The 16,575-nt window shown below is 30.2% G+C and overlaps 2 protein-coding genes across 3 annotated transcripts; one reads left to right on the top strand and one right to left on the bottom strand.

Moving 5' to 3' along the window:
- Nucleotides 1-629: 629 nt before the first annotated feature.
- On the bottom strand, nucleotides 630-3,660 carry scu (hydroxysteroid 17-beta dehydrogenase 10). Its single transcript, XM_011057883.2, has 4 exons — nucleotides 3,444-3,660; nucleotides 2,562-2,726; nucleotides 1,715-2,051; nucleotides 630-1,070 (listed from the first exon to the last, which is right to left on the bottom strand). The coding sequence occupies exons 1-4, from the start codon at nucleotides 3,450-3,452 to the stop codon at nucleotides 814-816; spliced, it is 768 nt and encodes a 255-aa protein (XP_011056185.1). The 5' UTR covers nucleotides 3,453-3,660; the 3' UTR covers nucleotides 630-813.
- Nucleotides 3,661-3,850: 190 nt separating this feature from the next.
- On the top strand, nucleotides 3,851-16,234 carry LOC105147100 (coiled-coil domain-containing protein 149). 2 transcript variants are annotated; one of them, XM_087413555.1, is made up of 9 exons: nucleotides 3,851-4,516; nucleotides 6,843-7,012; nucleotides 7,096-7,330; nucleotides 8,977-9,143; nucleotides 9,332-9,404; nucleotides 9,487-9,571; nucleotides 12,537-12,681; nucleotides 12,754-12,851; nucleotides 14,670-16,234. In XM_087413555.1, exons 2-9 carry the CDS (start codon nucleotides 6,846-6,848, stop codon nucleotides 14,885-14,887), a joined length of 1,188 nt encoding a protein of 395 aa, XP_087269681.1. In that variant the 5' UTR covers nucleotides 3,851-4,516; nucleotides 6,843-6,845; the 3' UTR covers nucleotides 14,888-16,234. The 2 variants fall into 2 exon arrangements, with proteins under 2 accessions (XP_087269681.1, XP_011056186.1); XM_011057884.2 differs by lacking the exon at nucleotides 3,851-4,516 and adding an exon at nucleotides 5,927-6,776.
- Nucleotides 16,235-16,575: the final 341 nt, after the last annotated feature.

The following is a 16,575-nucleotide window of genomic DNA, read 5'->3' as shown; positions in this document are numbered from 1 at the left end:
GAATTTCGGGGCTTATTCTGTAACTCTTATACCTGTTTTATAATAGGATAGCAAGTCATAAGCTATAAGAAATTGGTTACTCACAGTTAAATAAGAAAAAAATAATCTTATGATTGGATAATTTCTTACGGTACGATCCTTTGCATCCCTACTGTAGAACAGGCTTTAACGACTACAACGATATCATTATATTGCCATTATGTAGGTTTTGTGTAAAAAAACTGCAACAATTTAAGATTAGCCGAAACTCGAGATGTGAATATTTGGGTAAATATTTGTTACGTGGCAAAAAAACAATGAAAGTTAGTCAAAGATAGTTCGGACGATATTGTTAAAGTCGTTAAAGAATTATTATTTCAATTTATGATTACGTTTCAAGTCGATAAACCGAATCGGCACAGTCTGAATTGATAATTATATTTATGTATTTACATATGCATATTACTGAGACTCGCTTTGACCGAAAAATAGCATTCTTCTCTTTTATTTGTGTTTAAACATTTTTAGTTTATTTCACTCAATATTATGTACAATTGTATATATCATTAGAACACAAAAAATTTTACATGCTAAAAAAAAGGAGAACGTTTACGAAAAAATTTCTGAGGATCCCAAGAATGAAATAAAAGTTTATAGAAAAGTTTAAAGTTTTATTGTATGTGTATACATATATATATATATATGATTTTTCTCAAATTTGATCTCTTTGTGTGTATGTGGGTGTGTATATATGTGTATACAAAAAGAGATCAAGAGATTCGAGAAAAATCTTCGGTACTATAATTTTATCAGTATGAAAAAGTTAATAGTCCTTTAAGATTGCATTCGCAAAGCACCATCCAATCTAATTGTCTCCCCATTTAGTAATGGATTTTCAACGATCTGCTGTGCTAACATGGCATACTCATCAGGATTTCCCAATCTTTGAGGAAACGGTATACTTTTTGCCAAAAAGATTCGTACCTTTTCTGGCAGCGCTTTTAATAATGGAGTATCAAAAAGCCCTGGAGCAATTGTTACGACACGAATTCCATCCTTGGAAAGATCACGAGCGATAGGTAAAGTCATCCCTATATAATAATAAATGATAAAAAAATATAAATTATAGAAAATAAAATGAGGAAAAAAAGAATAAGTTTATTATCAAAATAAAATAGAGGAAAATAATAATAAGCATAAAGGGAATAAGATTACATACAAGATGTTTCCGAATTATAAGTAAAAACTTAGTTGATCAAAACTCAAAACAACCTAAAAAATCTTAAAGCTGTGTATTCATAGTTCGTTCTTATTTCATGACTGTTTTAAGTAATGACTTAAAATGCTACTACGCAATCTTTGATTGGCTTATGACATCTTAAGATTGTATTTTAAAACAATCTCAAATATAAGAATCAGCTATGAATTAGTTCGTTCTTATTATGAATAGTCTATTCTTATTTTAAAGTAATATCTTAAGATGCTAATATGATTCTCTGATTGATTCATGACATTTTTAAGATTGTACTTAAGACAATTCTAAATATAAGACTCAACTATGAATATTGCCCTTAATGAGGATCTTAATCATTTTTTAAATATTTAGCTTCTTTTGCAAGTTGCAGTTTTATTATACAATTATATGTATTGTGGGATAATTGATGACTAATTCTGAAACACTCTTTATAGTATCTAAATAATAAATTATAAAAGAATGAAATAAAAATACATATACCTACGACTGCTCCTTTCGAAGCAGAATAAGCAGCCTGTCCTATTTGACCATCAAAAGCGGCGACACTTGCAGTATTAATAATTACACCTCTTTGACCATCTTGATTAGGAGAATTTTCAAACATTAAACCGGCAGAGAGGCGAATGGCGTTGAAAGTACCAATGGTATTGACTTGGATAATTTTAGCGAAGTCCTCCAGTTTATGAGGAAGTTTTTTATTACTATTATATGTCTTATGGGCTATGGCGATACCAGCGGCGTTGACAAGAACGTCAAGCTTACCAAATCTTTGTTTTGTAAGATCAAGAGCAGCTTGAACATCAGACTCCGAAGTTACCTTGAAGAAAGTTATATAAAGATAATAAGATTAGGAGATGTAGTAGTGTATTTTATAATTTTTAATATTTAACAGAAAGATAATAAGAGATAAGAATATATAATTTATAAAAAAAACAATTATAATTTTTTAAATTTGGATAATTATAATTTGGATAAACATAATTTAACGTTTTAAATCAAGAGACATGGTAATATCTCCATTATATGCGTCCATACTGGGCGCATGTATAACTTTACTTGAATTGTCAAGTTGACCGGAAACATACATTATGATCATATCTAAAATATAATTAAACGGACGAAATTTTTAATAGGCTCAATCGATTGCTTGGGGTCCCATTATATACAGGTATTACACTGCTAGAGATCAAAACTTCTTTCTGATAAATAATCTAATAAAGAACATATTTAAAGATCGTAAAATGTATTCTGTTCCATATTAAGATTATATTTGACAAGAAATTGCACAATTATACATTATAATAATTATATTTAAATTTATACATACATCCATAGGTGCAAACACTGCGTCTTCTCCTAATTCGTCAGCTACAGTTTTACCTTTTGAAACAGGCAAATCACCAATAATTACCTTAGCACCTTGCTTGACAAACCTTTCCACAGTGCCACGTCCTAGCCCAGAAGCACCACCAGTCACTAAAGCTACAGTGCCCTGTAATAAAAAGAAATATTTATCAATTTTTATTACAAATAAATCTCATCAGTTTTAACATATAATTGTAATTGTCAACTTTTACAGTGTCAACTTTTGTCAACTTTTATTTCCAATTCTCACATCTCAGATAAAAAATATATCGAAGAAATTATTCTTTTTGAATATAAATGTCTCATAATCAACAACTTTATTCGAAATGTTTGCTAATTGTTTAATATAGCTTATAAATGCATTCCGATGTTCATTGCCAACAATGAGAATCTATAGTGTGTGTAACATATGCTATGAAGCTTCAAAAGTGTCAATAAATATTGAAACGTATTCTATATAATACATATAAGACATAGGCTGTAAAAATTACACACACACACACACATACACACAAATATATATATAAGGCCTTTCAGAACTTCAGAGACAACTTTAGACTATTCACTTTGTTACAATGACATAAATAAAAAAGTAATTTTTTATATTACTTGTGGAAAAGAATGGAAACACAAAGAAAAAAATGAAAAAGGATACTTTAACAATTTATAGCATTTATATAAAAAATTTCACCTTTCATGTTTTCATTAGGAAAAAAGTTACATGATCGCTATCTAGGGTAACACAATAAAAATACTGCAGTCCATCAGAGATATAAAACAACTTTTTTAAATTGCTATAATAAAAATAAAAGTACGAAAGCGTGTTTTTGAATGATGATCGTACCTTCAACATTTTTGAGCTTCAATTATTCTTCTAAAACAAACGCCGATAATGATTAGCTGTAAATAGCTCTTATCGTGTAACACGAAGATTACACTGGCTCGAACTCGTTTGGAAGGACTTCCGAATACGTGCTATATTTTATACTTTGGATGCAAATAAATTTTAACGATGAGTCAGGAAAAATTATTTTTATGGACTTTGGACCTGAAATAATTTTTCACCGGTATTCATAATCAACTCTTATCATGATATTCATAGTATCTTCTACTAGTTCTACTGAGAAAACTAGTGCAGCCAGTGTTGCCACAATTTTAAAGCTGAATATATCAAATGGACTAAAAAAAATGTACAATTGTATTAACTTTAAAAAAAATTTAGTACAATTGTAAAAAGATTTAAATACATATTTAAATTAAATTTCTTTTTTAAAAATGTTATGGATTATATTAACAAAAATTTTTAGGAAAAAGTTATATAAGTTATATAAGTGATATAAGCTTGCAGTACAGTATAAAAATGTCATAAATCAAATTGCCTTGTATTTTAATGTTTTTTTAAACATTAAAACATTAATAATTTTATATTTGCAAAATCCAACGATAAAGATAAAATAAAAAATAAAACTTCAGAACTTAAAACCAAAAATAAATTTTTTGCAAAACATGAATGTTAATACAGTTATCTCTGGGTAAAATCACACGATAAGACTGCGGAATCATTAAAGCAACCAATCAGCGCTATTCCGCACTTTTTCATCACGCAAGTTTTGTGTGCTATGTTCACATGATGCGTCAAAGATGTATCCATGTGAATATAATTTAAAAATCCGTGAATATAATTTAAAAATTACTAACTTCATGTTAATAATTTGCTTATTAAAATGAAATATAATTGTTCAAATTGTAAAAACAATTATCACTGTTATAGTATTTAATGTTTTACAATTAATATTTATAATCTCATAACAATTTTTTGAACTACTTTATTTACTATCATTTTTCCACATCGTGTGAATATAGCACACAAAACTGGCGTAATAGAAAAGTGCAGAAAAGAACACACTGAAATCACACGTAATGCATCATTATTTTTTTTATCTTGGTATCTACAGGGTGGCCCATTTTAATCGATCCACCCAAATATCTCCAAAAGTATGCACTGTATCAAAAAATTGTTCAAACAAAAGTTGTTCAGGACAACGGGGGCCATCTTTGTGCAATATTAGTTTTGACCTTGAACTCAATTTTCAAGGTTATTTAAAGGTCAACCTAACTTTTTTAAATGGAAACCCCTATTTTTAATACCGGATTCGGAAAGAGCGGGAAATTTTACGTCCGAAATGATATTTTGTAATTTAATAGATTGACCTTCAGAAGGTCAAATATTAAAAAATCGTCCAGACGTTGTTTTCTTTGAGCATCAGAGGATTTATAGGGGAATAAATGTTTGAGTGGACTTGGAAGTCAACGACCTTGACCATCTTGACCGCGGCAAACTTTCAAGGTCATTCAATATAAATTTTTTGATGAACATCTTACTTTTAGCATTACCCAAAAACAACGATGTGGACGTAGTAAGTTCTGTTTTCTTTGGGGTGCTTGTTTACCGTGAGTCCCCTTGCCTCTCACGATTGGGGTGCTTCATTACTGTAAGTCCCCTTGCCTCTGACTTTCACTTTATTGAAGCAAATGTTCAAAATTGCCTCCATCAACTTCAAGACACAAAACTGTTCGGTTGTGTCCAGTAGTGGCCGATAGTGTCCAGTATTAGTCAGTAGTATGCAGTGAAGTCCAGTAGTGTCCAGTACTGTTCGGTTGTGTCCAGTAGTGGCCGATAGTGTCCAGTATTAGTCAGTAGTATGCAGTGAAGTCCAGTAGTGTCCAGTACTGTTCGGTTGTGTCCAGTAGTGGCCGATAGTGTCCAGTATTAGTCAGTAGTATGCAGTGAAGTCCAGTAGTGTCCAGTACTGTTCGGTTGTGTCCAGTAATGGCCAGTAGGATAATTTTCACCATATTGTATGTTTATGAGACCTTGCCAATGTGTCCAGTAGATTCTGCATACAGTTGATAAAATTTATATTGACCTCGAATGATGACCTTGAACGTTTGCGCGGTCAAGAGGTCAAGGTCGTTGACTTCCAATCCACACTCAAAACATTTATTCCCTATAAATCCTCTGTGCTCAAAGAAAACACGTCTGGACGATTTTTTAATATTTGACCTTCTGAAGTCAATTCTATTAAATTATACAAATATCATTTCGGACGTAAAATTTCCGCCTTATTCCGAAACCGGTATTAAAAATAGGGTTTCCATTTAAAAATTAGGTTGACCTTTAATAACCTTGAAATTGAGTTAAGTCAAAACTAATATTGCACAAAGATGCCCCGTTAGCCTGAACACTTTTGTTTGAACAATTTTTTTGAACAGTGCTACTTTTGGAGATATTGGGTGGATCGATAAAAATGGGCCACCCTGATAATAAGGCACTCAGATTTTGTCATTTTGCTTCATTCGTTTCGATATTACGCAATTCCATCATATCAATCAGCATCAAATTATTTTAACCTCTCAAAATACGACGGTTTATTATAAGAACAATGACGCATTCTCTATTCCGCACTGTGTGATTTCACCCTAATAGTTTTGCGACAAAAATCGTCACGTGATCTTTTTTGTCGCTGAAACGGCCTGTTTGAGCACCTCGTGAAAATGCACCTTTATATAATTACGGAAAGCGCGTGTGACTAGTAAGGTAGCTGCGAATGCTACAATATCATTTAAAAAAAATTACATATCTATAAATTAGCCTCTAAAAATATTAGCCAAAAATAACTTGAAATAACCGAATTTTTGACCAAAAAATCCGTGATATGAATTGGTAAAAATCACGCATTCTGCATGCTCTTTCATCATGATTCTAACCTGAATAGTCGTCGAATAGTCGTCGAATAGTCGACTCTAACGATTAATATCAGTTTAAAATTAATATCTTGTTTGCGGTTCGCGGGACGAAGTGGAAGTTTTTTCCAGTTTTTTTCGTTTTTGTTTGAAGCAAAAACGCGCTGAATGAGGCTAATTTTATTAATGCTGGTCATCAAGAAGTTCAACTGAATAATTACTCTGAATTGTATCTACGAAAATAGCCGAATTCGCCTGTAATTCTCATCGCGAAATAATTCATGGAATTTATATCTTCATTAAAATTCAATTGTCAAAAGTGTTAAAACGCTCATTGTTTTTTATGACATAACTTTTAATTAAGAACGATATGGAGGAAAAGACGAGCCCTTTCAAAGAAATTGGCTCCAACGATGTTGACACAGAGTCAAAAGTAAATTAACGTTTGCTTTCAATTCATTGGTTCATATTTGTAGCTATATTTGAGGTATGTTCACAGGCAATGCTAAAGAGAAAATTACAAATGAAATCAGAAGCGCTCATGTTGTTAAGCAAGGAAATGGATCAGAGTAGGATAGAACGAGATCAATTCAAACTGATGGCTGAACAAATTCAGGAACGATTTCTACATTTGAAGAAACAGATGTGTGATATGAAAGAACTGAATAGGTATCTAATTCAAGCCTGTAATGACATTACTTCAAGATTATATTTCATAGTTTTTTTTTATTAACTTGTGTAATAAATTACAGTTTCGACGACGATTTTAGAACCTTGGATTTATTAACAGAAGCACGTGAACAAAATAAGTGCCTTAGGTTACAAGTTGAAACATTAAGGCAGAAACTAACAGATGCTGAAGGTGATATTAAAGTGTTACGTACAAATAATAATCGTATACCAATTGAACAGCAGGAAACTCAATTAGCACCAGCTATGCATCAAAGAGAAGAGATGATAGAGCAATTAGAGAAATTAAATTTAAAGGTAAGCTAGAATTAAAGAAGCACGACCAATGTTAAGAATTGATTGACTATTGTAATGGCTAATCATGAGACTGACTCATTGGCTGCATTCAAAAAATTGATTAGTAAGTGTTCAGTAATTTTTTAATATGATTGATTCTTATATTTGGTTTCTATCCAGCAAAGAAGTAAAGACAAGAATCAGTCATATTAAAGAATCATTAAGTGCTCATCGATTAGTTTTCTATGCTGAAAGCCAATAATATTATAAATAATTACCAAATAAGTAATTCTACGTTGACAGTTTTTATATATAAGTTTGAATATTTTATTTGTATATATAATGATATATTTATGTATGTATGTATTTATTTTTGCACATAAAAAATTTTTTTAACGAGAAAGCCTTATCCAGCTTTATATCAAATCGATCTGCTTTTTGATATAAATTTATATATACATATATCTACAATACTTTCATATAAATTTATGTATACAGTTCTATAAATTTTTAAAAATAATTTTCTTTGAAGCATAATTTTAAACCGAAATTGAAATAGTAATATTACAAATTATATTGAGCAATTCAATAATATTGATGCTTAATTTATACTAATATACTATTAGGTTGGAATTAATTCGTAGCGTTTTTTAATGAAAGAATGTTATTTATTTCACATGAGCATTAAAAAATACATTAATGAAAGTACTTCCCATCACTTGTAAAACGCTACGAATTAATTCCAACACCTAATAATATACTAATATACTAATATACTAATATACTAATTAATGTAAAGAAATATTTGTTAAAGGTATGTGAAATAAAACCACTAAAATCTAGTTCAGACCAATAAATTTTGACTTAGATCTTCAGAGAAGATTGATCAATAAGCACTTATTTTTTTAGCATTGTCTGCAAATAATCTTTTTCATTACATAGTTGTATTCATTAGTTGCATATAGATATATAACTAATTAATGAATATATGACTAATGTATATAGAGTATAATGAAATATATTTTTGATTATTTTTTAAATTTTTCTTTTATTGATAAGGGGTATTTTCATAATCAGTTTACAAACGACGCCATTTCCGTAGAACTTGTTACCATTTCTCTAGTTCTTATTACAATACTGACAACGTACCAGTTATGCTTTTCTGATTATCTAAGACTGTAGAAGTACTGAGCAGTTATTATTTCTATTTTTTTAGTTTGGTATTTTATTTCTTATTATTGTTTTTGAAACAAGGTAAAATTAAGCGAATTTATTATTAAATTACATTTATAACTTCATTGGGGGGTCAACACTTAGTGACATTATTCACCTTTGTAATTTTTCAAGAATCATAATTAAAAAACTGTAAAGAACTGTAATAAGCTTTCTTATGAAAGGTAGGATTCTGAAATTTTCTGATTTCATAAATTATTTTTTTATTCTAGTGAAATGTTTGATTTTTCATCACACTTTCTTTATTTTCATAGTTGATTCACTTGATTTAAGAAGTAATAAATGTTGATATTTCTGTATTAATGCACAATCTTTTATTTATTATTGATTTATCTTATGTTTACACTATCAGTCATTTATCATTAATTTCTTGAATTGATTTATGTTTTAACAAAGAAAGAACTGCCATTTAACGAAATTAATTTCTTCCATAGTGTTCACAGTTGCAAACAGATCTACAAACAGTATTGGATGAGAAACATGAGCTGAAGATTGAAAGGGATGCTTTCAAATGTAAGGCACATCGTTTGAATCATGAACTGTCTAAAGCTTTGAATGCAACCAAACCAGTTGATTTGGATGCTCTTATCAATGAAAATAGGTAATCAAAAATGTGTAACTGTCGTTTTTTAATAAATAATTTAGATTCTATCTCTTATTTTCCTATTTTTCTATTCTCCTATCTCACAGAGATATTATGGGTTTTATATAATAAGTCATATAACAATACCGAACTATCATTAAAAGTTACAGAATCAAGATATTAATTCTATATTGCAAATATTCTAGATATCTGCAAGAAAGACTGCAGCAATTGCTTGAGGAGAAAGAGCTCACACGTCAATCTCTATCAAAGTATAAGGTAGATTGATAATGAATTGAAGTTATTACGCATTCCTTTTTTGTAATTATATTTTATATCAGATAATTAATTTTTTTTGTAGAGTATGCTAGATAGTAAAAGGGCTAAAGGAACTATCAAGTTGGGAGTAAATTCTGCAGTTGGAACAGTGATGACTCACAAGCAAGGTAAAATACAATATATACGTTGCAACAGCACAAGCGTGGTATAATTTTCGTCGTATGTTTGTGTCTTAGTTTTTTTGTAAACTATAATAACGTTAATATAATCACAAAAACGTGCTTGAGTGCCAAGCACGAGGGAGTGTACTATTCTTTCTTAGAATTTACCATTAACTTCAATGTTTTCTCCTAAACAGAATCATGAAGTCGCGACAATTTCGATAGTCGACAGCTCAGCCACGAAATTGGCAGAAAGACAATTCGGTATAGAGTTTAAGTATGTTCAAGGAGATGTTATTATAGGTTTTCTACAATAAGCTAGTTATTATCTAAGCTTTAAGTTTTAAGGAAATGCTAGAGCAATGACTGAAATTGATTGAATTTAACTTTTTTATTTTTTTTAATATAACTTTTTAATTTTAAAACTTAGTTTCTTACGTTATTGTTTTGTGTCACGCGTACATTTGTTTTTATATAATATATTACAGCGTCTCTCTATTTCGATCGAGTACGAACACACAATTATGCTCTTTGCTAAATATATGTTATTTAGGGAGGGAGTCCTATTTGCCTACAAAACTATTATTACCTACAATTTCGTTTGCACATGATCATATTGCGTTACAGCATATGGCATGATCAAATTACGCACAGTGCATTACGCACAGTGCACTACACACAAGAGTTTGTGCAAACAAAACTATAGGCAATCGTTTTATAGGCAAACCGAGCCTTCTTGTTTATTTAAGTATCAAATTCTCGAGATTCATTGAATGCTTATACTACCTATATGAATTATAAAATTTTTATATGAAGCAAACTTTAATCTCAGGTGATAACTATACTAGTCAAAAAAGTAAGTGAATTTTTAAAATTTTTTCTTGATTTTCTTGTGGAATCGATACCGACCCGGACTTTTTATCTATGCATATTTTAATTCTGTAAACAAATTTTGCAACCATAAAATTAATTTGAAGATTTTTTGGTTACACTGTAATTCATAATAATTGACGTCGCTCTAACATTCCGTAAGAAATTGATTAATCATAGTCGATTTTTTTTCTCACATTTGACTGTGACTGATCAATTTTTTACATTGGCTTACAATCCTTATAATCTTTTCTGCAATCACAAATGATAACAGATTATGTTTACTGATTTGCTACAAATGGGAAACATACTTTGTTATCATTAGTTCTGTTAGCAAACTTGCATCAAATACGCTCCTAGATAACTAAATCCTATCGAAAATAAATCTTCTAAAATCTTGCTCTTTTACAAATTTTTTTTTTATAAATAAAAATATGTTATCAAGATCAAGAGGCTCCTTTAAACTTTTATCATAAAAATGAAAAATGGAATACTCTTCAAAGATTGATTTTATCCCTTTACAGGATGAATTTGGGCAGCAAAAAAAACTGTTTATTATATATCAGGATATCTTCTATACTTTATCGAAGTTTCATAATTTTGTTTATTTTTGAGTTTGGGACCTTCCCAATTGTCCGAATGATTCGATGATGTTTATTAGACAATTGCACTAATCAGAAAACATTGAATTTTTGGGAAACAAGGCAATTTTGGAAAATGAAATAAGAAATAAATTTCTCTAATATCTTATACTTATAAGAACATTATAAGAATGTCCGTCAAAAATTTTGGACCATCTAAAAAAAAAGAATTATGAAGAATTCGAAATGATTAAGATTAAAATTGATACAATGGAGTTGTAAAATCTATCATTTAATCTCAAAAACCACCTATCTTAATATCTTAGGGAGAGGCGGGAGGCGAAGGGTGCGAGAAAATCTTAAATAGCATGTTGAATCGAGTGAGAACTCGTTAGAAAGGGTTTTCAGAGAATAACTCGAAGTGATGTCTATGATGTTTTCACTGAATTATGATCATTTAACAACATTATTATTGAGATTTTGCAATAGCGAGAACTTAGAGCGAGGACGTGAGGAAGATAAGGCTTTGTGTTCCTGAGTAGGATAGGAGACTATGGAATGTGTGTATGTGTTTTGCATACTTATATGTTTTAGTTTTTGTGTAAGCTTCAGATTGAAAACGTGACTGGACTCCGCAATTCGTCAGTCTTGCATCAGTATTTAATGACTACGAATTATTATTCAAATGTTTTTTTGAAATGTATAAATATACGTTACGTCTTTTGTATATTCAATTTTTTTAAATTTAATTTTTTGTTAAGTAACTAAAATGTTTGTTTGATCTGTAACGATAGTGACATGACATAGATGTTTTTCTTGTCAAATTTCAACAATATTCCACATACTTTCTCCGCACTCGAGAATACATGTGTCCGCGCGAAGCCTTATCTTCTTCATGTCCTCGCGGTGGACCTCGTTACATAAAATCTCAATAATAATGTTTAAATGATCATAACTCTGCGAAAAAAATCGTAGAGATATCGAGTCAGATACACTTTACGTTGTTCTTGTCTCGGAAAATTCCTTTCAAATGAGCTCTCACTTGACTCCACATGCCATTTAAGATTTTCCGTCTCTCTCTCTCTCTCTCTCTCTCCCCCCCCCCCTGCTCTCTGAGAGTGTTAAGATGGATATTTTCAGGATTACATGATAGATTTTATGATTCTGTTGTGTGTATTTCTATAAATTTCAATCTTATGTCCTAGTATTTTAAAACTATTTCAGAATTATTTAGTGACTCGAAACTTTTAACGGGCACACTATATAAGCAAGAAAAGATATCTTGAAATATCTCTAAAAGAATAGTACATGATTATTGTAAGCGTTTTATAACTATTCCAATAAGGATAGAATCTTAAAGATAAAGGATTAATCGTATTAATAAAACAAGTATATTGTATTTCATAGGTGTTTACATTATTTTGTCAATCTTTTGTATATGTGAAGATTTATTTATTATTAAATCTTTCACATAAAGAGAAATTTACATATATATTTTTATTTATATTTTTATTTTTTAGTCGAACAGCTTCTTCAAGAAAGTTCTTATATACCGCCTCAGAAATCTGCTGCTGCCGTTACTGATTTACGGTGCCTTTGCACTGCCTTATTAGAGGCTTTAAATGACAAAACTTTAGCTCTGGCTCATCAGAAGAAAGCGAATAAGTAAATAGTTCAACATTGGAGGCATTTATACATTTGTATTTCTATAGATTAACTTGCACACGTTATTTACAGAATATTGGCATTGAGAATTTGTGAATTGGATAGTGCTATACAATCGCCAACGACGAAGCTTTTGGAGGGATACACAAGCATCAATGTTGATTTGAGGTGTACGTATAACTAGACAATTGTAATCTTTGATGTTGCTACTGACATATGTATTATTTAAGGCAGAATGACGGCCGAATTTGATCGATGTGTCGACAGTACAGATTTTTTAAATTCCAAATAAAAAGTCAATAATAGTAACATCTTTAATTCATTTCTTACATTATCATTCTGTCTCACTTAAACGCATACATCTGTCTTTATTTAACATATTGCAATTCCATCTCTTGCAAGATCGAACATCATAGTTCGATAATCTAGTACTAGACATAATTACTGCTTTGTTTATCATTCCGAGTCTTCGCTCAGCATTCGTTTGCACAGATCGATATAAATCTTTTTTTTAAGCTTTTGATCTTTATAATTAGTTTCATAAACTTAGTATTGTTTGTGTAAAATGTTGAACTGTCATTTTATGCATACGAGCTATAAAACCTTTGTATTAAGGAAACATTTACGTCAAGTGATAGCTCTTCGAGTTAAAAAATATAAGCTTTTAAACTTTTTTTCGATTTTAGTATAAAGTTCACTGTCTACTAAAAGGATTTTTTATTTCATTCAGTAAATTCGGAAATTTATATTGATTTGAAATATCCCGACAATTTATAATCACTCCAACAGCCTCTTAATTATTTGTAATAGGTCTATTATACAGAGAGTATTACAGAGCGATCGTATCGGACTAATTTCTTGAAAAATATACATTTTCTTGAAGAAAGATTTTGACGCAGCATGTCAAGATCAAGACCATTGGAGATTGTTTTTCTTATTTTTATTTTTAATATAAAAATGAATTTTTAATGTAAATACAACAATGAGAGGAACAATCTCCAACGGCTTTTATCTTGACACATTGTTGTTATCTTGACATATTGTTAAATCGTAACTGTGAACAACATTTTTTAGCCATAAGGTTTTAGTCATCAGTCGGACGCCTTGTGGAATGCTGATGGTACTGTAATAGTTTCTGCACACAGAATGTGGCAACACTTGTTGCACTGTAGAAGTTATCGCACTAAATAATTCTATGTTCTTAAGTTCTTAAGTTCTTTAGCCTCATCTTGCAAAACTTCTAGAAATAATGTAATACTACTTTTACAGCGCGGCAAAAGTTGGATTGAGTTCAACTTTTGTCGCGATGGAAATTATATATCTAGTACTTCCGAGCAAGTGAAATGTTGATTGGTTATCTCGCCAACTTCTGCTGCGCGACAAGCGTTGCCGCGTTCTGTGTGGAGGAGCCATAACTTTCAAGTCTTATAATTTGGAAAGTTTTTAATGAAAAATAACTTTATTATAGCGTTTTAAAAAGCTCAACTACAAGAATATGTAATAAAAAAATGGTAGTTTTAAAAAATTTCAACATGATTTTTATGTGACTTTGATAATGATATTTAAGATCAAACTCATAATAACATGAAATGCCCCTCAAAATCCTACAATTTTTATCTAAAACATTTTTCAAGAAAATACGTATTTTTCAAGAAATTAGTCTGATACGATTTTTTCAGACTTTTTAAAATAAACTACAAAAATAATAAAAAATAGAGAATCTCTTGAAAAATTTAAAGTAGCCTTACTCTGACCTTGACAATGCCATTCAAATTCAAACTAATGATACTTTCTTATGTCCCCCTTGAAGTCATAAAACTTTTGGAACATTTTTCTGTAAAATGTATTGTTCAAGAGATATTTGAGAATTAAAAATATTGTCATTAAAAATGGACACCTTGTATATACATACATCATGTAGTATATATATATATATATATATATATATATATATATATATATATATACCTATTGTTATATTCTTATAGGTGACAGCGACTTCAATAATTTGGATCATACTAACAGCAGTATACATAATATCGAGGAGAACAATGTTGTAACAAATGAAGATAATATACAATGTAGCTCATCACCTGAAAGTCAAATTATGCAACAATTGCAGTCGATACAAATGAGTCTTCCAAGAAACTTAGGAGTATTGGTTCAAAAGGCATTAAATAATCTAAATGATAAACAGAAGGTATGAGATTAAAAATATGTTGCAAACACACACAAAACAGTGTCCCAGCAAACGAGAATGGATTGGATTGGATAAATACGTATAAATCAAGTTGTCGAATTCGCGTCATCCGCAAAAAAAGTATTGAATTTTGTAGAGACTGAGTACACTGAATACGTTTCTATACGTATAGTATCTAGATAAATATAATAAATATGGACTCTAGTGTATTCATATAGATAGAAATGAAAATATGCTAATTTGCGATCCCAGAAAATGATGTATCGTTGGGAAATACGCACTTAGGTAATAGAAATATGATGCGTTTCTTCCTGACCTTAGTACTATATACATAGAGTATACAAGATTACAGATTTACGTGACTCCCGAATATAACCTGCACTATCGTGACCAGGATTATATCTAAAAATTATCTTGTCGCCGCAATGTTATACACTTTGTATATCGGGGTTCAGGAGGCAAAAAGACTTACATATATTACCTCGGTGCATGCCTTTTAATGATATATTACTTGCTAAAATCGACGACTAGTGGATCACCTTTGTTAGATAATTCTTCAATGCCGCACGTTAAATTGAAACAAATAAGTCACACGTTCATTGCGAACATTAGGTAAGATCAAAGTAAATTAGCAATACGTAATTACTTTGGTAAGACCAAAAGTAAATTAGCAATACGTAATTACGAATTCAACTGGATTAGTCATTTAGCACGTTTCATTTCTATGCACATTGGCCAGAAAGTAAATAACCGTAATTCCGTAATTCCGATTCAAGCGGATTACAGACAGAAAAGTGATTTAAAAACACTCAAACCTTGATTCGACATCGCTTGAATGAATAATTTTTCAATATTTTTTAATAATTTCTCGTTTGTTGGGGTTTCAGCTTTTTGATACAGCTTGTATGCAAGTACAACGGATTAAACTGAGTCAAAAAGTCCTGTATCATTTTGTAATTTTCACAATAGTTAATAAGAAATGATAAAGATTTAGTTGGAGAGAATCGAGGCATCGAGTGGCGGCTTGCTGCTCGGTGCGATTGACTCGCGACTGTAGATCCGGGTTCAATCCCACCTGCGCTTACATATGCGATTTTTCACATTTAAGAAGCCGAAATGATTCTATCTATTGCATGATTAAGCACCTTTAATCTTTGAATACCACACTATTTTCGTCATACATGGGTTACAGTAACCCTGGGATCTTCTTTTGCTTTTATCCCGGGATCTAATGCATCAATTTTAACTTTTTTTTTAATCGATACAACAGACAATAAGGAAAAAGAATATATAGATATAGAAGAATATCATAAAACTTCCGGTAACCTAGATATTTTGAAAAAAAGAAAGAAATTTCAAAATTAAAAAAATCATTGTTTTTTAAATAAATTAGTTATTTTCCAAAGAAATGATACAAGGTTTTAATTTACAGAAATCGAAACATATTAAGTTGTATTTTAAGAAAAAAAATACATTATTACGAATTATCTTAAAAAATATATTTATTCAATAAGGTTGAATTTGGGTGATTTTCAAGTAATACGATAAAATTAGTCTTTATTATGAGCCAGCATTTACATATAATTTGAGTGAGAGGAAAACATTGTTTTTCTATATTCTGATTTGAAACTTTGATAATTCTAAGATAAGAAGGTAAAGGATATTTGTACACATCCACAGCAATAGAAAAAGAA

Source organism: Acromyrmex echinatior, chromosome 14 (assembly GCF_024713525.1).
Source record: "Acromyrmex echinatior isolate Ae372 chromosome 14, ASM2471352v2, whole genome shotgun sequence".
Lineage (NCBI taxonomy): Eukaryota > Metazoa > Arthropoda > Insecta > Hymenoptera > Formicidae > Acromyrmex > Acromyrmex echinatior.
The sequence above is the reverse complement of the archived record's forward strand: the minus strand, read 5'-3'. Positions and strand labels throughout refer to the sequence as shown.